This window comes from Rissa tridactyla, chromosome 6, assembly GCF_028500815.1.
Source record: "Rissa tridactyla isolate bRisTri1 chromosome 6, bRisTri1.patW.cur.20221130, whole genome shotgun sequence".
Taxonomy (NCBI): Eukaryota; Metazoa; Chordata; class Aves; order Charadriiformes; family Laridae; genus Rissa; species Rissa tridactyla.
In genome coordinates this window covers 24,993,109-25,016,728 of record NC_071471.1, presented here as the reverse complement: position 1 = coordinate 25,016,728, position 23,620 = coordinate 24,993,109, and the positions used below count along the sequence as shown (strand labels likewise).

Below are 23,620 nucleotides of genomic sequence, written 5' to 3'. Positions count from 1 at the left end.
ACTTCCAGAGTGGCAACAACAGACTCATCTGCTGCCAAAACAACAGACTCTTCCTTGTCCTAACATCACATGCACCCTCTACAAAGACATCTAGCAGCCACAGGGCCTTTCTGCATCTAGCAAAGGCTCGTTAGCGTAGTGTACAGTACAAGGCTGACCAACAAAGACTTTTGCCTGCAAGAATAGTGAAATGTGTTCATAAAACTCAGTATGAAATATAAAAGGAATCTGATGCTTAGACGTTCCCCAGGGAAACCGACACTTGTCAGATCTGGAGAGTCACATTAAAAAAATGGCAAATCATCATAGGAAAAATTCCTTTAAAACACCATAAAATGAAACTAGGAGAAGACAAAGGTCTATTTAAACTAGTTGTACATATTTGAACATGATCTGAAAGTAAGGAAACAGAAAACGAAAACCAGCAGACATTTAAAGTAGAAATAATAGTGATGCTCATAATGAGCGAACTAGTCAGATGAAGGCTATCAATTAAATTAGCAGGTCTGTATATTGCAACTTCAACCAAAAAAAAGTCATTGAAATCAACAGTAGTGAAGTCTCCATTTGATGGACTGGATTTTTAAAGGCTTGGGAAGACTGTGAGATAGAAAGAAACCAAGAGGTTTAAGCAGGCGGTACACCAAATCTTCAAATTGAGAAATACACTTCCCTAATGGAGCATTTCTCTGATACTCACTAGACATGCCTTTTACAGAGGTTTCACAGTCCAATCTATCCTAATCTCCAAATCACAGGTTTCAAACAACATAACTAACAAACGAGCTTAGAAGTCAGTACTGAATTCAGACATCATATGGAAAAACAGGAATCCATGAAAGCACCATTGCTAGTTTCTACAAAAAGATTAGACTGACTGTAGGGAACCAAAACATTTTAGTGCCTTTTAAGGGTAGCCAAGGATTCAACTCTAATAAATGTAAAGAAAATCACATTTAACCTAGTCTTTGTGGTAAGTCACAGTAGCATGCAAAATTAAACATGTCTGAAGCGTCTCATAAAAAAATATCCCACCATGAAAAAGTACCTGATAAGCAAGTACCAGATACACCATGTCTTGAAGTTCACGGCAACCAGGATCAGACTATACTATACTCTGGAAAACGTTGAAAGAAAAGATGCAGCAGTTATTCATGTTAGTTTCTTTTTAAGATCGTAATGATCTTGACATCTGAGGCACACTGGAAAGTTTACAAGTTTCAATCTGCATGTTTGCAGATCCTGGAGACATATGTTCAGGCAGTAGGAATGCAACAAAAAAAAAAAAAATAGAAAAATCCAAGTGTTTTTGAGACAAGTTGTTCCTATTATTTACACAGGCTCAGAAAGTCAGAAAGGAATATACTCTCCAGTATAACTGCAGGACTTAGTTTCAAATGCTCACTGAAAAATCCAGAGTAAAGGAGAAACACCAAAAACTCATAATGTATTACTATTACATTAACTGCTACAATCTTGTACGTAAGACACAGTGATACTAGCAATATAAGTGACTCTCAATACAAGAAAAAATAAATTTCTCAAACAATAACGAGAGAAGCTATCAACTTGCTTAATGTGAAAATATTTTCTTTCAGTTAATGCAACAGAAAGACATGGCTTGATCGAGTTTTTTTTAAAATGAGTCCCACTTACGATAATCTCTAAAACAAAAAGATTCCTGACAGAACACTCATACTTTGGATCAAGCAGTCTACTAGACAGGAGGGGAAAAAAAAGTTCCTACATGTCACTTTTGACGATGGTGCGTTCTCCAACACTACAAAAACTATTTCTATGCATATTTTAATGCATCCTAGACGAAGTCAATCTTAAAAGACTTACTGATCTGAAAATGAATATCTGAGATGAGGTTCTTAAAGTATTCTTTATTAATATCATTAGAAGTTGCAGAAACAACTTTCTTGTAATATAAAGGCACAGGGAGACAGTTTTGATAAAATATTCCAATCAAACAGTAACTTACAGTACAAAAGGACAATTGTAATGCACATACAAACCCCAAACATCTCATTCAAAAATATTTCACTGTCTTCATCAATAATAATGGGCAATGACTAAAAATATAAATTGTTATTGTACAATAAATATCTGATAGGTGCAAATGGAACAAGATTTATTGCTCTCCACAATGTTTTCCCTGTAGTGTTTGTGTTTTTTTTAAAGTTCCAAATTCCTTTTATAATCGGCTTTAGTAACTTACTTCTGGGGGAGATAAACCCCCACCCAAATCTGATAGGACATTATGACAGTTACTGAACTGCCTCGAGTAGTAACCAGAACTGGCAGTGTTTGTTTCTTTTATAACTTCAACAAGCATACTCCACTCGCTCATTGGGAAATGCAGTAGATGTTTAAAAATCAACTTTAGTGAGAAGTCGAGGCTTTTATGGTAGGGTAGCATTACCTAGTCTGAGGGTTAGTCTATTTTCGTCAAATAAGATTTTATGATGAAAACCAACACGAACCTTCTCTGACAGCTTGCGCCAGAGCAAGCAAGTAAAACCATTTTCAAATGAGGAGAGGGGAGAAATGAAAATTAAAAGCTGCATTGGGCATTCTAACTTCAGAAAATGAGACAAGGGACTGGGAGCAAATTAGGACTACTTAGGCAAAGATGATTTAAAGCGAGAATTTCGAATTCTGAAATATCCTTAATTTTGTCATCTAAGAAATTACACAGCTCCACTTTTTGAGCTTTGAGAAAGAAGGGCCGATCAGTGAGTTTGCCATTTTCCTCACTTTGCGCTTGCAGCAGTTTGGTAAAGCAACAATTTCCATCAGTCTTCTGATGCCGTATGAGAGGCGTACTAACTTTGCTCTTGAAAATAGAACATACTACCTTGCTCAGAATTCTTTTTAGCTTGTGCGAAATATTGTTGTATACATATATTTAAGAAATATTAGTTTCCTTCATTACTGTTACAAGAAGCAATATGCATACATTTTCTAAGAGTATCTTTTTATGAATAAGACTTCAGGAAAATGAAGCATTATAGTATAATAGTAGTTGTAAAAAAATAATAATAATAAAAAAAAGAGCAAGCTTTGAAGCAGTAACTGAGGTTTTTATATAAACTGTAATTTATCAGAAAAACTCCAAATTTAAAAAAACCTCAACAAGTCAATTTTAACTGCACTGGGAATGGTCCAACTTAGTTCAAGAAAAGGTGTTTAGAACGAATAGAGCTTTATCAATTTAGCCAGTAAACCAAAAGATGAGTATTCAGTAAACTCCATTACAATGAATTCAACAGAATGGGAATGATGTAAAATAAACTGCTAATTTTCTAGACATTATTATTCAAATTAGGGGTTTTTTTCTAGCATAAGCACATAGTTTTAGAAGTTCTTCAAAAAGTAACCAAGGACCACTGAAATGTGAATTTTGAGAATTATTAGCTTCATTACAGTATAGCATTTTTTCTTTAGTATTTGTTTAGAAACTAATAAACAAAACCATTTTCTTTGGTTTATGCTTAACTACACTGTACTAGTGAATTTTTACTTTTAGTCGAGCTTCTATCCCCAATTTAAATTAATACAGATCATTTAATTGTAGTGTGTCTCCAATTCTCAAATTTTCTCTGTTAAAAGTAAGAGTTTGCTCATACCATGATTTCCTGCTAAGCAGCCATGTGTATATACTGGCATGAAGGGTAAAAGTTTTGTACAATAATTACATTAAGTGATATTTCCAATAGCAGAACTGCAAAAGACATCAAATGAATGGTAGTTCAAATGACATTAGAGTTTATGATGATCTTAAAAAAAAAAATAATACACAATGTCTAAGCATAGTAAAATACAGTGTAAAACCCCCTAAAATTAGACAGTAAACGTGGGAATCCTGCACTCACAGTAGGAATGTACTGCACATCATTAACATGTAAGCCTGTTAAATTTGAAACAATGCAGACAGCTAGATTTACCTGGATGTAAATGCCACTTCAAGGTGTTTAAACAACACAAAAATGAGACAACGATGTCCAAAAAAAAGGCCTTTAAAACAGGCCATCAGTCTAACTTGACTTTCCAAGTAAGAACATCAGCTTCACAAAACTGTGACACTAATGCAGTTTTATGTAAAGTACCCTTTGACACACAAGCTGTCAATTAGCTATCACAGTCTTTTTTGACCTACTCCCTTTTAAATATTTAGGGAGGAGAGTCAATAGTAGCTCAAGTTTTAATTCAGTAAGTACCTTGTCTGTTTGCAAAGGAACATTATAACACCATAAAATTATATTTTTATGGTATTTAGAAAACTGATAACTAGGGTTTTTTATTATTTTCTCTTTTTAATACACAAGTTCAAAACTTCATTTTCTATGTGTCTTTGCAATAGTGTTTTAGCCAGTGTTGCAAGAAATTTTCACTGTGGACTACCTCACATTGTTACTCAGTTGTGCAAGGTATTCCCGCAGTTCTTTTGCAGCTTGGAATCTACCGTATCGCTTCTTTGGGTTGGCACACTCATCCAGCAAGGCCTCAAGTCGGCCATCTTTGGCAATTTCAGCTGGGGGGTCATGAAGTAGTCCTCCAGAAGTGCCACGCCATGTGGCATGTCTTGATAAAAGGTTCTGACAAATAGCATAATAATTGTGGTCCACAGTGACACGAGCACAAAGAATCTCTTTTGAGAAGGACAGACAAGCTTCTTTATCACAGTCATCAAATTTGCTTTCATACCATACATCCCAGTTTTCAGGTTTATCTGTGAAATATAAGGAGACAGTAAAAAAAAAAAAGTGAGAGAGAGGAGGAAAGAACATATGTGTGCCTGAATACAATCAGAAGATCAATACACAGCAAACTGGAAATATTTAAGCTATAAACCAACTTCGTTTAGATGAACTCTTCAACGTTTTAGTCTAAGATTGCATCTGACAGTTTCATATACCCTTCTGCTGAAATGGTCCTGGCAATACAAAAAAATAAGGGAAAGAAAGAAAGAGGGTAAAATAGACAGCAAGGAGAGGGAAGCAAAAACAACAGCACACTGAACACATGAAATCTACATTCACACACATACCCAGAGGAAAAAATGTAGTACAAACAAGTATAAGAGAATGATTCATAGCTGAAATTGAGAGAAAAACAAACAAGCAACATGATTTATTTTAGCAACATAGACTGGGTTTCTCCAGTTACCCTGGGAACTAACACTAAGCGGTCAAGCGGTCTACAAAAAAAATTAAAAAAACATCACAAAGTAATTGCCATAAACTTCTGAAACATCCAACCTCTTACTTCAGACATGGTAGTAACTAAGAAGTGTGTAAAAAAAAGCAGATGCGTTACATATAATCTTTGAAAAAATAAAAAATTCAACAAAAAAAATGGCATTTACACACATGTATAAACCCTTCTTTATAAAGAGTTATCAAAATTTGAAGGTGTAACTAGTGGCCTTGTCACAAAGCTTTCTTTAACTTAAAACCTGATTTACAGAAAATACCTTATACGACAATACGCAAAAGATTACCAAGTGTGAGGTCTCCTGAGTTCTTACTACTTTTTGTTAGAAAACTTTCACCTTAAGTTTCTAGATTACTGACAGCTCTGAGAAGAGGTCCTCATCAAGGAGCCTCATAGTTTTGCAGATCTCCTCTAGCACTGTGATGTACAAAGAAAAATTTATCTGTGTTTGGTAGTCTCTAAGCTGACTATTGGTCTACTAATTCACGGTGCACTGCAAGCCAGACTAGAAAAAAAGCGTACAGAAGGATGACTGCTAAAACTATAAAAACATGATGTAAAATTTGTACAATGAACAGCAAACTCAACATGGAAAAGAAGCTAGCAAAGGAGAATGGGAAAAAAGGACTTCAGCAAACTCAACTATGATATCCCACATAGGGTACAATTAGTTATTACTGTACAGTGCAAGTGGACAGAATGTACATATTCAAATATCTAAACAGGCATGTTAATCACTCTAGACAGAGATTGCTTAATGAAACTTTCCAGGAGATAAATGAAATCAGTATTAAATGTCAAGTTTATACAAAGACTGAGAACTTTCTTGTGTCCTAATTTGTTTTCTCTGTTCTTGATTAATCGTTAGATTACAAATCATGCAGCAAAATCCTAGTTAGATCCAAATTACTCTGAGAATTATAGACAACAGATATAAGTGTGACACTTCCGGCATTGAGCTTCTGCAAGATGCTACTTGCTCCTATTCCATGTACACATCAACTTTTTCAGAGTTCACTTGGTAATCTTTGTGACTGAGCAATTCGGACATGCTCCAAAAGTCAAAGTCTTAAGTAGTATTATTTTAAGAGGGTGGAAAAATGAAAAAAAAAAAAAAAAAAAAAAAAAAAAAAGAAAAATGAAGTTTATTTGTGTGGCCTGTAAGTACTGAAATAAGTGTACTGGATAGCCAGGGTTTTCTTGGTAGGCTCAGATAATTTTACTCTAAGATCCTTGAGGATGTATAATAAATCTAATACAAGAAAAAAAAAAACAAAACCAAAACAAACTAACCCACACCACCAAAAAAACCCCAAACCCCAAAAACATACTTCATTGTAGAAAAGTGTGTAGATAGAAAATATAGTCTTAAAGTTAATTCAGCAGCACAGCATATGAAGTCTATTTGCAAAGCTTAAAAAAATCCACTCATCCAAAGCAAACTGGAATCACTTGGCCTATTGCCATGAACTTCTGCAGAATCTAGGGTTTCATGTTCAATGTCTCTAGTCCTTAGGTCTGTAAAGTTTTCCTTATAAGCTCAAAAAGAATATAAACCCATGTAATGCCACTTTGTCAAACATCTCTCCTGCTGCCACTGCTCTGATCTTTTACAGTTGACAGAGAGATGAATGAATTTTCACTATTCCCATTTGGAAACAGCATTAAAATTACCCATTGCTCTGGTTACGTTATTAAAAAGCACCAACCTGAACAACTGAGCCAGAGGCAGGGTATGTAACTAAGGCGAAAGCGAGCAGGAAGACTGTCTTGTCACTCACAGAAAATAAAATATCAAGACTACCATCCTTACAGATGTCTGGAAAAGATGAAAGGAAGCTCCCTCTCTGAGCTAAGGTAGACAAGTCGGTCAGCCAGCCCATCTGTCTATCTGTCCATCCATCTGTACAAACCCATCCAACATCCAAACCCCTCCTTTCCACCCGCACCACTCCATTTAAGCAAGATTAAAGAGATTAAAAGTGTATGTAAATCAAGTTCAGGTAAACTCAATGCTTCGTAAAATTGAAAATTGGTCAAGTTAATTAGTAGTCTAATTGCGGAAGAAAGCTAATTGTTTTTTTAATTAGTAGTCTAGTTATAAAGCCAACAAAATGGGTATTTAGCAACTACACATACTTTAAATATTGCATTTGCAGAGAAAGAAGCAAGAGACATGGGATGAGGGGAAGGGAGAGAAAGAAGACACTTACTCTGTCTGATTAACCTTTTGTCTGCTACCAGAACATTTTCTGCATCTACAATGATAACTTTCCCATCTCTCGGTCCAACTGCAAAGTTGTCAAAGCTGACGTCAAGGAGGTAGAGTGCAAATTCAAAGTCATTATTTGTCAGCTGCTCAGCTATTTCCATTAATTGCCAGGCCAGATCCACTCGTTTCTCCCATGGTGCATTAAAGTAACTCCACAGCTCTTCTCCAACGTAATTGACAGCCACCATTCTTCCGCATGCTCCTAAGTATTTTGCGAACGGCCAACCCTCATCAGATGGAAAACTCTGTATATAAAAAGATTTTTTTTAAAATTTTAATTAATACAAAACACCTTAGATTTTAAAAGGCTGTTCACTAAAAATTAGAAGAGACATCTATAAATACCGATCAATGCTACATTTCCACATACTTTTAAGTTTTGAAGGGAAAGAAAAAACAACACAAAATATGTTTATGTGAGCAAGAGGCCCTGCTGGACTACTAAAGAGAAAGAACTGGAGGTCCTGAAATAATATACAACCCTTATCTTGCTTTCCACATACTATATATGCACACATATATATGTATTGTCACATACACATGCACAATTCCACAAACTATATTTTTCTATTGGTGTTTTATACACATCTGTTGTACTAATGCAAGTATACTTCCCACCAAGATAGTTATGCATCTGATATTTTTAATTAAAACTGATTTTTTTAATAACCTAAAGGGAAAAGCTTTAAAAAGTGACACCTCCTTCTCTCCACCACCACCCCTTCACATTCTTCCCAGCTGACTGGATTCCTTTGAGGATCCTCTCACTTGAAAATCTCTCATAGAAAGGATTACAGAACAGATTAAGGTATAAAAGCAAGCTTAAGGTTTCTTATGCCTCTAGTACTCCTTAACAATCTACCTCTTGAGTAATTGCTACATACATACCCTGTGTGTTTATTACACGCAGCTGCATAACATTTTTATCAAAAGTAAGACAGAGGTGACTAGGAAAAAGAAACAGTTATTATTGATGGACCAGGCAATAATTCCTCCACCACCCACCACCACCACTCCCCCAACCACCCCCAAAAAAAAGGTAAAGAAAAGGTTTGGGCATTCATTTCCATTTCTGTGCCACTGATAGCGGAGAACATCACTCTAAAGCTCCGTATGGCTCTCACTTTGGGGGTCTCCAGCCCTGCAAACCAGTTCACCTACCCAGAGCACGCTCATTTCCATCTTTCTAAAGGCTTTAAGACAGAGAGAGAAGATTCAGGATCGAAGTTTCTGCTCTGGAACGATGGTCCTTGCCAAGTTCTATGCTAAGTGACGCAAAGCCCTTCCTAGCTTCCTAATGTCAAGCAAGGATTGTTTATGTATCTTATTCCAAATATATACCTGTCAAATAAGAAGGAATCAATGTACTTCTAGGGAAGAACCTGAAATGCTTAATCCTCCAGCATAAGGGTAGTCTTTACTAAATTTTTATTTTGATAAAGTTAAGAACAGAAAAGCTTAAGGCAAGTATTATTACCAGAACCATAAAATACTTAACAGAAGGTAGCATCAGAGCATACACAATTACCATTTTAAGATTTCCATTCTGAGTACAGGCCTTATGATGTTAGGACACGCTGTTTAATGTTATCTAGCTACTCTCATCAAGAAGACGAGCCTTTCCAAATGAAAAGTGTCCACTTTCACATTTAACTGGCTTTTGTTAAAACGGCATGACTTAACGGTCATTAAAACACTTTTTGTTTGATATAATTAAAGCATTTAATAAAATCTTGTAGAGGCCCTAATTGAGCCTGTATCTAAAATGAAGGCTGAGTAGCAGGTTAACTTGTACCTAGCTTCCAGCGGTTCTTGCTTGGAACACTTAAGAACATTGCAATTTGTTCATCTACAGTTTTAAAATTATTTAATATTTTAAATATAGCTTTGAGATAGTAAAAATATCCATTTGTTTATGTGTTAACAATATTTGATAACTGGATCTTACTGCAAGCTGAGCATCCATCCCAGACTATTCTGGCTCAAGATGTCCTCTATGGAATTTTCAAGGACGCTTCAAAGTTTCTACATAGCAAATCTTGTCTATATTGTATATGTAAAGAAATTAAAAATCATAATTAATATATAGTGTTGACAAAGTTTGCCATCTTTATGGCAAAAGCCATTAAGCTAACCTCTAACATGGCAAGTGTAGAAGACAATATTAGGGGGAATAACTGTGTTCACCATTGCAACGAAGAACCTTTCTTGGTTGTTCAAAAGGACATCAAACCCATATTCATTACAGAATAGGTTCAAAGTTTTTGGGGTGCCTAAGTGTCTGGATTTCCACTGTATTTTGATGACCTGATCTACCCAGAGGTGAATGTGATACTGAAAAAACCTGAGGATAATACAGAACTAATTTGATGGTTTTGAGACCAGTATGATATTTTCAAACTGTGATACCATATAATTGAGCAGAACTAAATCTCTCTCACTAACTGAATCTACTATGCAATAAGAATGACATTATCCAGTCTTCAGGTTTTTTATCAGTAGGCTTCACAGCAATTTATGAAGGTGGTAAGTACAGGCAAATTTCCACTAGTAAAGGGCAAAGTCAAGTGATACATTCCACAGTTAAGAAGTTGGCTGGGGTTTTTTTGCTTGTTTTGTGGTTAGCAAAATAACCTTCCAACAAATGAAGTGTGTGCTAATTCAGTCTTCCTTACTTATCCTACAAACAGGCCAATACAATGAAAACTCATGCCTGTGGCATCAATAAATGCCACCAAAATGAGATTTCATGCACATTTATCATTACTGTATTCAGTCCGGGATCAAAACAAACCAATAAGCAAATGGCTGTTGTCCATCAAATGAAATCAGTTATTCACAAAGGAACATGCCATTTCACTCAAAAAGAAGCAAGCAGGAGTTGGTGCTAAGGCATAACGTCCAGAGAACTCTGGGCAAGAAAAATTTTTCATTACAGTGAGTGGGATCAAGGGGCATATGGGAAAATTCAAAATACTGCCTACCAGTACCTATCAGGAAAAAGCCATACAGCTTACCATTGGGAAAGCCCGGATATGTGTACCTATCAGTCCTGTACCCATGCACGTCTACTTTACTCCTATCTTATAAACCCAAATTTATACCTTAAATTGGAGAAAATGTACCTGATTTACCTGATTACATTTTCTGATAAACACAGGTTTAACTGATTACACCAAAATGTGCATAACATTTTGGTATTGCTGCATTTTATCAGCACTCAATGCAATATAATCAATTCAATTGCTACAGCAAATATGCCTAAATATTTTTATTTAAGCATGACTTTGGACCACCCCACTCCTTTTCCACCCCTCTGCTTTCCTATATTCCAGTCCTGCTCTGCTTAGACCTTTACTTCCCTTTCCAAATACAAATTTAGCCACAAACAGTTGAAGCTAGCAAAGACCGTGCTACCATTGGAAGCAAAGGTGTCCATCCCTCCCAACCCATCAAGCACACTCATTTCAATCCCCTCCATCATGCCACTAGGAAAGCAATTCAGCTGGTACTTGCTGGGCTGGTGTTCAGTTGGATCAGTAGCCTGATCCAGCTCATCACATCACCACATCTTGCTAGTACTGACACAAGGAAGGGAGAAGGCCTGAACAGCCAGGTGCAGAAGAGAGGAAAGGAGCTAAGAGGGCCTTTCCTTTCCAGCAGCAGCAGGGATTTGTGTAATGGATTAAACTGATTTTGAAAGTACAGCGTTAGTCACAATGGTACACTGATCTTCAAAACGCATCTATTATGCTACCTGCATTGTGTACACTGAATTTCATTTCACACAAGAAATTCCAGAGGCAGCTTGGTTTATTAAGAAGTGAACATCCCAAACATTACTAGCAAAGTATCTGCATGCCATACTGTAACACAGATATATTTATAACTCTGAGGCAATAAAAAGATCTTTTGACAACAGGAGTGCAGGGAATCCTGCCAACATCTGCACATGTACAAACAACATCTCTGTTTTGGCTCCCTTCCAACTGGCATGTAACAGCCGCATCTACACTTCATTACCCAAGTCAGTAGCCGAAGAAGGGGATAAAAATATGTACAAGTGCCTCATTCAGCAGTTTTATATTCACTCAGTGAGTTTGACAAGAATATTAATTGAAGTGCAAATCTGTTGTCTTTGCAAGCACAGATTTGTAACTTTTTGCCCTATTCTATTTCGAAAGCATTTTTCTATATGAAATTGCAGCTAACTTAAAATGAGGATTTTTTTTCTTCATGTATTAAAATTTTGAAAGCCAATAAGACATGAACACATTTTTATGGTCATTAAACATGTTTTCCATTAACAACTTGCATTTAGAAACAAAAGGCTTAATAAATAGCTGTCAAAAATCTCAGATTTCTGTAGAGTGATGCATAACATATTTTTTATTTTGATTCTCTAATTATTGGTAATATAAATATTTAATTAGATAATTTTGTACTTGAATATGCTATTCTAAGACTGAAAAATGTGCATTTGACAATTAAGATAAAAACTAAGCTCCTGTTCAAAACCAGAAACAGCCATCTGACAAAAGAAACTGCAGTCCTCATGCACCCACTCACATTTCATCTGTGAATACACACACAAATGCCATGGAAACCACAGACAATTAAGCTTTTAGAAGTGTTTTAAAATATAGTAATGCATACGAAAAATTACAAACAGGTAGCTTAGTGAGTTTGTCCCTCATTAAAGTTATTATCTTTCTCTATTCACAGAGAAATATGTATAATTTCTAACGGAAAGATGGAAAACAGTAAATATGACAAAAACTTCTGCTACCTCCATTCCCAGTGACACACACATCAAAAAAATATTTTAGTTGCTCTAATTAGTGTAGTTACAAGATACCTCTCTAAGCAAGGCTTAAAAACCTAAGCCAACCCTGTCAAAGGGACAAAGGGCACTTTGTTCCTGAAAGAATAATACTGCATTTATGTCTTTTTAAAAAAATACACTGTAGTCTTGGAATAAATATTGAGAATTAATAGGGTGAATTTATCATTTCACTGAAGCATAAAACACAGTATCAGTGAATTTGTCTTCCTCACTTCCACCTGTCTAAACAGGAGAAGATATACAAATCTGCCACTGTTTTCGAATGTTCAGAGCTGTGAATTAGATCATGCAGTAAAGACTCACCAGCCTGAAGCTGATAAGGCCTTTTGTAGTCTGCAATAACACAAATCTCCTTTGAATTAAACATTTAAAAGAATATTAGTTTATCATAATCAAGCATGTAATTCATCCTAATAATCAAGTCCAAAAAAAGCCAAAACAGTTTAAGTAACAACTGCATCTTTGAGCTACAATTTCACTGTACCATTAAAAAAAATATGCTTTTCATTTTCAAAACTACTATAGAAGATGCTACATGTCACTACCAATTTTTGTATAAAGTGAGTTTCATCTAAAAAGACAGACCAACCAACCAAAGACTTACACCTAAATATGACAAAATTAAAAAGCAAAACAGAGTGGGGACTTCTCTTCCTATTCCTTACGATCCTGAAGACCTTCATGGCAAAATTACAGTCTTTGTGACACCTTTGTTAAAATCATCCTACTAAATTGCGTTTGCCCAGGCACAAACTGGCAGGGCAAGTGGAATTTGAATAATATGCCCTTCCTCAGAAAGAAAAAAATTAGTTTGCTCTCACAGAGTACTGTTGATTCTACAGTGTAAACAGGAGTAGCACTTGTATTAGTCACCAAGGCAAATAAGTAAAGCTCTGCAACCACGCAGACCTGGAGAGCAGACTTGATCTGAAACTTTTCAGATCAAAGGAGGTTAAAAAGCACAGTCTAAACACAGATGCCTTCTTTTGTCAGGAACTGATCTGAATTCTAGAAGGTATGTATTCAAATGTATTTGCGAATGCTGTTGAGTATAATGAAAAAACTTTTGTTCTCAACTATATGCCAAATCATTTGACATTCGACTAAAACTCCCACAGAAGCGCATATATATATATATATATATAGCCTACACACACAGAGTAAAGGGTGGATTTCATTGAATATTCCAAATATTAGTATTTCCATTAAAACTATTTTTATTTCATTTATTTGACTTCTGTTCAGTTTTGTTACATTTTAACTGGTTACTACAAGCAATTCATGCCAACAAAAGGCTTAATTGACACACTGCAGGACAAAAATACACAGACAACTCTAAATATAAACCCACTCAGAATTAGAAATTCCTCAATGATTAAGTTGAACGCTTGAACTGTAGAAGTTATATTTCGCAATGTTAGCAGATACATGTCATTTCTCCAAACAAATTAATGAATAATGAGTAAAGGCAAGAACCATCGTGTAGAAAATTTAATGTTGCATTGGTTGTTACCTGTTCAAATCAGTTTGTAGTTCATAAAAGTTGGTTCAGATTAAATTTGCTACAGATGAAAATGATCACTATCTACTTCTCGGTATTGGAACATATCACTATGAAGAAGTCCTCGCAGAGATGGCCCACTCTTATTTATGAAAGTTAATTTGCAAAATTGGAGAGACTAAAAGAAAGCCTCAATTACTTAATTCAAGGAAGTAAAATACAGCTCCCCCTCTACATCAGACATACCAGAAGTAAATGGACAACATTGGTAGTTCAAGGTTTGGAATGTGGGGTAACACACTTGTTTTTGTGTTACTGAAAACTGCTCAGAGTTACAATTTATCACAAGGATTTCTATTTAAGACTGTATAGTGATTTCACAGCAGCCTCTCGATTGCCCCACAATAACTTGAAGAATTTCTACACTGTTCTAAAACATTCCTATAACTTTACTTACATGTCATCACTTTTCGAAAGTTTCACCAGAAAGAAGGATGAAAATAGTTTTGATCATTTAAGAAGCATAATTAAACATGGTAACGGGACAAGTACAAGCCAGTTCTGGCCTAATATATACATATTACATGTCACTGCAAAAAATAACTCTTCAATTTTCAATATAATCAAATCAGTGGAATATTCTTGTAACACAAGGCAATTCAATTTTAATTTAACAAAACAGTAATTTTTATTTTTTAAAATGTGCACAATGGAACTTCAGGGATGGAAAAGAAATTAATCTCCTTTCTCCGCAATACTTAAAAGTATGTAAAACAGAAATCACGAAAGACTAAAGCCTCACTTTAACATCTGAAATTTAAATCCCTTGCTTGCTGAATTATCTTTTCTACAACTGTCAGTCAACTGATTTGTGTAAAAATGAATTTTAAGAAAAGTTAAGACCTAAAAAGAAAAAAAAATCCATTTACCCATAAAGTAGCACTGGACGTTCCTTAAGTGCAGTTTATGTTAACTGCAAAAAGAAAAAACAAAAAAATATAATCCAACTGCAACTGGGAGTAATTTGAAGGGAGCAGGAAGTCATGATTTATAATTGTCTGCAGCAGACTATAGTGAATCTTTAAAATGGAATAACATATAAAATTGCAGATAATAAATTTTTGATTAAAAAGCCTCAAAAGAAAATGGAGGTAACATAACTATTAACAACTGATCTCAAACAACTACATTTTAACTTTTTCATAAAGATCAGAGGAAAATATCCAAAATTTTAAAATATGACACACTAAATACAACTTAGTATGTCAAAATGCCAGTATCTCTGTGAGCTACGACTTAAATAATACAAGTCCACTAGAGGACACATCAGGTAGTGCAGATAACTGCCTTGCATCCACTACATGGTATTTAGCATAGCAATTACGTGCTGGAAACACCAAACTGAGTAATGAAGAAAGTTTAAAAGGCACCAAGTATTAAAACTGGATGGCATTCTACCAATGTATTTAGAATAGAACTACAGAAAATAGCCTATGACTAAAACAGTGTGAATGATAAAAAAAGAAAAACGAAATCCCAGGCAAGAAAAGTTGCCCCTTTACTTCTTACTGAGTTATGTATGGATCAGCAGAATAATTCTGTGAAACATTTGGCTAAATTGCTACTCTGAGTGAATTCAGCGCAAGAAATTGTTTCAAAGAGATCACAGTTAATGTTTTAATAGATGTTTACCAGATGTCAATTATTGTTCTTCCTGTAACAAAACCCAACAGAAACCCCAATGATGACACGAAGAGAAACCAGAATAATTTTAGGTTATGCGGCAACAGACTGTTCATGTGGAGTAATTATACTACGAATAGAGATACAGCTGTTGGTTTTCGTGGTTGTTTTTTTTTTCCCCACAAGGAATACCAATGATGAGAAGTTGTGAGAAGTATAAAGTCATTACGCTTAAGTATTGAGAAAGCTAAATACCCATCTGAGAGAAGAGCAAAAATTTACACCATCTATTAAAAAAATGAAGAAATGCTGCTATTTTCCATATAGATATTGGAATTTTTCTTAGAGTCAGAAAAATAAAAGTCTTTGAGACTTGTACTTTACATACAAGATACCAATGTTCGCCGTCATTCTTTAAAGACTGTCCATTTTAAACAGGTTGTTAAAAGCTACAGCTCAAGACAAAGCTCGAGCATTAATGCACTCTGGATATAATTCACAGACACCTTCGACAGTTTGGAAAAAAACAACCACATTACTTGCAAGCATTTTATTTACTTCTATTTTAATGCCAAAGTTTGCTTTGAAACTTCAAGTTTGCTTTGAAAACAAAGCAAATGCACTATCATTTTAATAGTGCATCTGGCAGTATTGTACACCAATACAATAGCCAGCACAAAGGCAAGCCTGAGTATTGCAAGACCAGCTCTAGACTTTTGCCACAAGTAATAGAACCTCTGTTTCAGTTACTCTGGGACAGAAGTAATCTGTCTTTCACAGCTAACCATAAGATCTCAGGAGAAATACAACCACTTTACTGAAAAAAAAAAATTGTCTTATCTACACAATTTTCTTACCTGAAAACAATTTCTTCTTTCAGCAATAGTGACTTATACTGTAGTTTCCCCAACTCCCAAAACAAGGAATTCTCCACTTTGCCCTGTTCTTTGGGTATTGTTGGTTTTGGAGGATTTTTTCATGTTTAAGTACAAAACAAAAAGTTTTGCCACAAGCCTCCATGTGTTGGACAATGTGTGGTCGCAGGCTGTAGCTCACAGCATGGCAGCTACGGTGGCACAGCAACAGTAGCTCAAAAACTGTTAAGAGACAGTCACAGTGGCTCTAAGTATGAAATCTGGAGGCTGACAGAGATCAGTGCAGGAGCTCTATGGAAAATAAGAGGTACACCCAGAGAAAGCTTAACTATTTCCCCAAATCTTTCTGTTGAATTGCGTTGATTTTGGAAAAAATCTTGTTAGAAGGAATGGGGGGGGAATCAAGGGGAAGGAAGAATTTTTGTAGGAGTCAAAGTCTGAATGAACAACAATCTTAGCCTCTATGGAAACTAACAATAGGCAGCAAACATTTCTGGTTCTACAACAGTAAGTTTATGGTTCTGTCTGCCAGTGAAGATAAAAATTAATCATGTTACTTCATAAAGTTGAATAACAGCCATTATTTGAGTGCACATCATGGCTAAAAAAAATGAAGACAGTTTGTCCGCTACAGTTATTTTTAAATGACAAACTAGAAGGTGGGTGGTTTATAAAAAGTCATAGAGTGAGGATAAATCTACTTGCATCCATGCTGGTTCTACGAATTCTGCACGAAGTGAATATTCACACTGCACTCAGCCTGTAACCCAATTTATTTTTAAAATTTTGCTATTTCTTCACAAGGCAACTTTTGCCGACCTATCTTTGCAATTGTTTGACACACAGAGTCATCATATTGAATTATGAATCAGATGCCATGAACGGATCCTATCCTCCAGGTGATTCCTAGTTAAAATACTCTGGTTTCCATTAAGTGAGTCGAAGGGAACAGCAGCAAGTTTTGTTCTTGCTTTAGTCTGAATGAAGTGTTAGTGTTTATATAAAATATTGTTTTAGATCTATCAAATTTTGATTACAGATCAGAACGTACTTTACTAAAATGTGTTTTCCTTTATTGTGGGAAAGGACTATTAGAAAGAGGAAGGAAAAACCCAAAACCTATCAGAAGGTAAATCTTAAACATTTACACTTCAAGTTAAAAAATTCTTTCCTCAGCCCTCGCATACAGGTTGTTTCATTCAAATGTGAATGCAGATAAAAAAAGTGAGAGATTTTAAGTACTGACTAGTTTAGCAAGGTTCTACAAAAGTAAAAATAGTATTTTAATACCCAGAAAAGACGTAAACTGTACCACGTAATAATGCAGCTGTCCTTCCATTCGATTCATCAAATAAAATGGCCAAAGGGGCTGAATTCTTCATTGAGTACACCTACACAACTGTTTAACAAATGTGGATAAAGAATGTTAACAAGAAAGCTATAAATAATACAAATATTGAGTAAGGATTACAATACGTAACCTATACAAAACTGTGCTAGTTTACTACTGTTTGGAAACTTGTAACAAAAGCGTACCATGCTACGGGTTAAAGCCCCACCTGAAAACTTCCTATGGCAAAAGCTGTAAATCCGCTGTGACAAGACGCGGTTTGTAAGCAACAGCACTTTAGGAATAATCCATACTCCAAATAGGCTTCAAGCTAAAATCCCAATCTCTGATAAAAAGTCTTATAATCCACAAACTGCTAGCTCTAGTAGATGATTAAAGTGAATTTTCTACTATAAGACAAAGATCAAGCTTTAAATTCAGTGCCTAATTTTTTTTGGCTGCTCCTATAACTTAATTAAATAACACAGAACTTTAATACACTGAACACCAAGAATTTAGAAGTCATCTCTGCTTCTAAACCAAAACTGCTATTCATGACAGCTTTTAAACAGCCACAGTAGTGTTTCATGAAAAGCTCAAGGCAAAAACTAGCAGTACTTTTCCAGTGCTGTTCAGTGATAAGCAGCATCAGTTAAATGCCTCATTTTTATTTATTTATTTATTTTAAATTAAAATCTGATTCTTCACATGATGTCATGCAGGTTTCCTTTCTTGGAAGCCACTGATTTTTAGAACAAGCCTACAAGTCTCATACTTGTGCCAATATCTGCCCTTGTCAATACTGCAGAAACTATACCATAAGATGTTTTATATATCTCATGTATACATAAAAGCAAACTTCTCAGGAGCCAGTTATCACTTCTGGAAAGTAACTTCATCTCTCATAAAGATTGCCTTGCATCTTGCCATTGCAATAGCTGCACAACACAGAATTATCCATTCCCTACATGTTTCTTGGGTAGAGGCTGAGAATGTGACATGTTATGCAAATGAGAAGAGTTCGTTCAGATTTGCATATTTAAAATATTTCATCCCAACTGAGGGAAGGTATTCAAACCTCCAGTACCCATTAACAAAGTTGATGAATACTTCTTCTGGAGAATACGTGAAGAGTGTTTCAACACACAAAGCTGGCCTGAAGTTGCCCAGAAATATTTTCCAGGATATGCCTATTCATCGAAATTTACAAGACTCTGCAAACCACTTTTGATCTGGTAAAAGGTGACAACTTTACCATACTCTGGAGTGGCAACGGCTGCCTCACTTCCCACCAATTTGACCTGCTCTGCTTTCAGCAGCACCTTCGCTAAGATAAATGGCGAGCAAAGTGCTTGTTAAATTCACATCCAAAGATTTTCATCTCTTCAACAGATTTGCTTGACAGCCTCAGGGCTCATCCACAGCTTATCAAGATGCTGACAGGAATCAAAGCTCTTAAATCAACCAGTGCTGCTCACTGCCTTTGATCCACACCACAACAGTAAATGCTGCAACTGTGCCATTCCCTTTGTCTGCAAAGAATACATTACCCCCACAAATTATGAAGAAACATACAGAGCTGTTTTCTGGCCATCTAGGTCTCTGCTCAGTATGCTGGAACCAGCGTTCAAAACGAAAACTCTAAGTTGTATGAAATGCAGCCAAAACAAATCAATTTTCAAAGATTTTCCAAATATACTCAGCAAAGCAGTTTTGATTTTCTTAAGTGGAGTTTCCTTTTCCACTGTGCTTAGGACCAACTTTACATCAAAATGGAAGAGACATACCGTACCCTAAGCCCACTGAGAAGCGGACTGGAAACTTTGAAAACAAAACCCAAGAGCTGTACATGGGGAGACTGAAAGGCAGAAGACATACTACCGAAAGCATATTTTTAATTAAGCAGAGTTCATAAATGCATTCTCTAGAAATTCCTCAGTAGGTGAATGTGCTGGAGGGTAAAGCCTGCAGCACTGCTTTTTAAGCATTAGATATTTCTTGGCCTCTGACTAGAGAAAGAGCAAATGTTTGTAACAATAATCGTGCAGTGATGCTTTGAAACGTATTTGCAAATATTCTTTTTATCATACACCAGACAAAGGCAAGGACAGTTCAGTAGTTAGACTAAACAATTACGAGTCCAAACTGGCACACAAAGGCGTATTTGGAGTTCTCTTGATAGTGTTAAGAGCCAAAATGCAAAGCTCCCAATGTAAACAGACATGCAATGGAAGCAACTGACTGGTGCCACAGAATATACAAAGTTTTCACCTATAAATGTACGTGACATTAAAGAACAAATTTCTGGTCTGTGCACATAACCAGTTCTCCTAACTAAAGAATACAGAATAAGTAACTGCTGGAAAGAGAATGCTGTTCACTTATTTGTCACTCCATTTTCAGGCTACGAAATACCTATTTCTCATTTTTACCCACAGAAAAATAAAAATTAGATTTAGTTCACATAAGAGCTCAACGTAGCACCCGAATCAGTTTTTGACAAGGAAAGCAGAACAGCATCACTGTAAAGTCTCTACCCCACTACCCATTAAACTAGACCCTAAGAAACTAATCACCGATTCCCACAGCTGCCTAGGGATATATGTATTATGGGAGACGCCACAGGATTAAAGCCTAACACTTAACTGTGAGAAAGGCATAAATCCACCAGAAAGCATCACCCCGCCTTGCTTCCAGCCGAACAGCTGCTTGCTTTCACCCTTCAATACCGAAGAGAAAAGCAATCTCCCTGCCTAGACGAGAAAAGCAAGAAGGATGGATGGAGAAGGAGTTAAAGCCATAAGGCATGGTAGCACCGAGGAGGAAGACAGATCAGGAAAACGCACAGTCTTTGAGGAAGAACTAAAAACTGTGAGACTGAGTGCGACAAGGAAACGCCTCCTGCCTGGAGTGGGAATCGGGGACCCCCTCCTCAGCCCACCCAGCTGGTACCTTTACATCGGAGTCACTGCTGGGGCACGGACCCCGAGGAGGACCCCAGCGCTCCGCCGCCGTTTCGGAGCCCAGCTGCCCCCCTCTCCCCGGCAGAGACACGGCTGCCTGCGCCCGGGCGCGGCGGCAACGGGGACCAGGCGGCAAAGGGGACAGCGGGGGAGGAAGGGCCGCGGAGGCCGCTCGGCGGAGCCCAGGCTTCCAGCAAGGGGCCCGTCGGCCCCTGCCCGGCCGGGGCCGCCCCTACCCGGCCGCGCAGCACCAAGGAGAGCGGGGCGGGGGGCGGCGTGGGTGGCGCTTACCTGCAGCACCAGCGGCTCCGGGTTGAAGGCGAGGGTGATGAGGAGCTGCATGCGCTCCGAGTCCTTCAGGTTGCGCAGCAGGAAGCTGCCCGAGTCCTTGGTCTCGGCGTAGCGGCGGACCAGGCGGTCGAGCAGGCGCTGCGAGGGGCAGTGCACCAGGTCCGACCAGCCCTCCACGGCGTCGGGGGTGAGGAGCCGCACGTCGCCGTTGAGGCTGGCGAACTCGGTGGCGTGCAGGGCCTGCAGGAGGTCGCAGCGGCCCCTGCCGGTGGCGCGGCGGCAGATCTTGGTGTCGATGTCGGCCAGCTCCTGCGCCGAGCCCAGCCGCTTGAGGACGACGCGGCGGCTGCCCTCGCGGGGCTCCCCATAGCGGGCGAAGTAGACGTTCTTGACGTTGAAGAAGTCGAAGAGGCGCAGGCGGCCCCAGCTCTCCAGCCGCAGCTGCCCGTTGAGGAACTTGCGGCACCAGCTGGTGCCCCAGCAGGCCGGGCACTTATTGAGCTGCAGGAACCGCCGCTCCGACAGCTCGTTGCGCTGCAGCGAGGCCAGCAGCGAGTGCGTGTTCAGCACCAGCGCCGCCGCCAGGCTACCCAGCACCGCCAGCTTCACGTAGCGGTACAGCCGACCCAACTTCAGCGACACCAGGCGCAGCATCGTCCCGCACCGCGCCGGACCGGACCGGGCCGGGCCGGGCTCGGCCGCCCACACCCCCCCCCCCCGCGCTCGCTCCCCGCCCCGGCCGCGCCGCAGCTCCGGCACCAATAAACTCTCCGCCTCGCCGCTCGCCCGATAAAAGGCGGCCAAGTTACTGAGGGGACGGCGGGGAGGGGGAGGGGAGGGGAGGGGGGGAGGTGCCAGCAGCCCGCCGGCCCGGGCGGACCCGCCCCCGGGGGAGGGGCTCCGCCGCCGCTCCCGCCGCTCCCGCCGCGGCGGTGGGCGCGAGCCGCCCGCCCGCCCCGCTCCGGAGGGGTCTCCGCCTCCCGCCGCTGGCCCCGCCCACACGAGGAAGGTGGGAGGGGCCTGGCGCGAGCGACGGCGGCGGTTGGCTGCGCGTGACGCGGCGCGGTCGCGTGCGGCCCACGCCCACCCCCGGCCCCGGTCCCCCCCCCCCGCCCCTCGGAGTCGGAGGGCGGGGCCGCCACGCACGCGGGGAGGGCGGGGCTCGGGGCGGTCCCTGCGCGCGCTCTGAGGAAGGGGCGGGGCGAGGCGCCCTTCCCGCCGCCTCAGACCTAGCCCGGCCGGGCTCGTTCGCCGCCTGGGCAGGGGGCGGAGGGGTTGGCGCCCGCCGCCGCCATGTTGCCTGCCCCCTGCCCTGGGCCGAGGCGCTCGCTAGCCACGCAGCGGGCAGCGTCTGCCCGAGCCGGGCCAGCGGTGCTACGCGACCGGCCGGACCCGACCTTGTTGCTGTCCGTGCAGTTTCCGTCCCCCCGCGCGGCCCAGCCCGCTCCTCACGGCCCGCGCCTCACAGCGCTGCGGGTGCCGCTGCCCGCTCGCCCGCCTGCCTTCAAGGGCCGCCGCGGCGGGGCCGCCGCTATCGGCTGGCACGGCGGTCCGGCGCCAGCGCGGCTCAGACCTGCCCCTAAGCGGCCGCTCGCTGAGAGGCATCGCGGGGCCGCGGCTGCCGCGCAGTCGGCGAGCGCCCGGGACGGCCCGGCGCGGCGGGACCCGGCCTCTGGCCCGCGCGGAAGGCTCGGTCCTAGCGGTGCTGGCACCGCCGGCCGGCCGGGGCCCGGCAGCCTCCGGCGGCTGGCGCCCCGCCTGTCGCGCCCGGTGTACGGTGCTTTTCGTCAGGAAAGAAGCACAGAACCGAGGTTCGTGCAAAAGCACTTCACACAACTGTGCGGTCTGCAAACAACTGATAAAGCTGCACAAACCAGTTTGGTTTGTTGGGGCCACAGGACGGGTTTTACAGTTTCAAGTTGCAGTGCTAGCACGGGCGGTTCACGTGTTTGATAATGTCTGGGTTTTATCGTGGGAGCGCTACACCTGGTCCTTCCAAATGCGCTCATCCCCGCGGGATCCGCAGGGAAGAACCGACAGGGTGTAGCCACCCAGCCAGCTGAAGGAAGGGGGCAGCGTGCTCTGTGGGCTGCCCTCACAATCCCTCCGAGTCGCCGGCCACAGGTTAAGAACCATTCTATAAAACTAACACGGAATAGAGAAAAAGACATTAAGAAGGTGAAAGTCTTAATTCTTTCAATTCTGCTTTTCTTAAAATGGCCCTGTACTCTCCCAAGTTAGAGACCGCTTTCATATTGCCTCTTCAGTCTCAAGAGTGCAGTAGGGGATGTGATCATCAGGGCAAGTGTAGCAGACTGGTTAACTTCCAGTTATTTCATTTCCATGATACATAAATTTAGGTGCTTAGTATCTAAAATATTGCAAATACATCTGTCTTTTTACATTAGCGTGTACTTTTCTCTGTACGTACTGTGTTTTGACATTTATTTGTATAAAAACAGCTCAAAGAATCCATCATACTGAGATTTTGTCACTCTGCTGAATGTGTACAGTGAACTTGCACCACTTGGTGTATATTGAGCATGACCATATCTCATTCAACGTGCCTTGTTAAATGCTGCTTGGAGGGTCAAATCACCCAATCAGCAAGTTCTAGTCTGCAAACCGCTGGTTTT

General features: G+C 39.9%; 1 protein-coding gene across 1 annotated transcript; it reads right to left on the bottom strand.

The window, feature by feature from the left end:
- Positions 1-1,715: 1,715 nt before the first annotated feature.
- DIPK2A (divergent protein kinase domain 2A) lies at positions 1,716-21,694 on the bottom strand. Its single transcript, XM_054206428.1, has 3 exons — positions 20,985-21,694; positions 7,437-7,740; positions 1,716-4,738 (listed from the first exon to the last, which is right to left on the bottom strand). Exons 1-3 carry the CDS (start codon positions 21,636-21,638, stop codon positions 4,407-4,409), a joined length of 1,290 nt encoding a protein of 429 aa, XP_054062403.1. The 5' UTR covers positions 21,639-21,694; the 3' UTR covers positions 1,716-4,406.
- Positions 21,695-23,620: the final 1,926 nt, after the last annotated feature.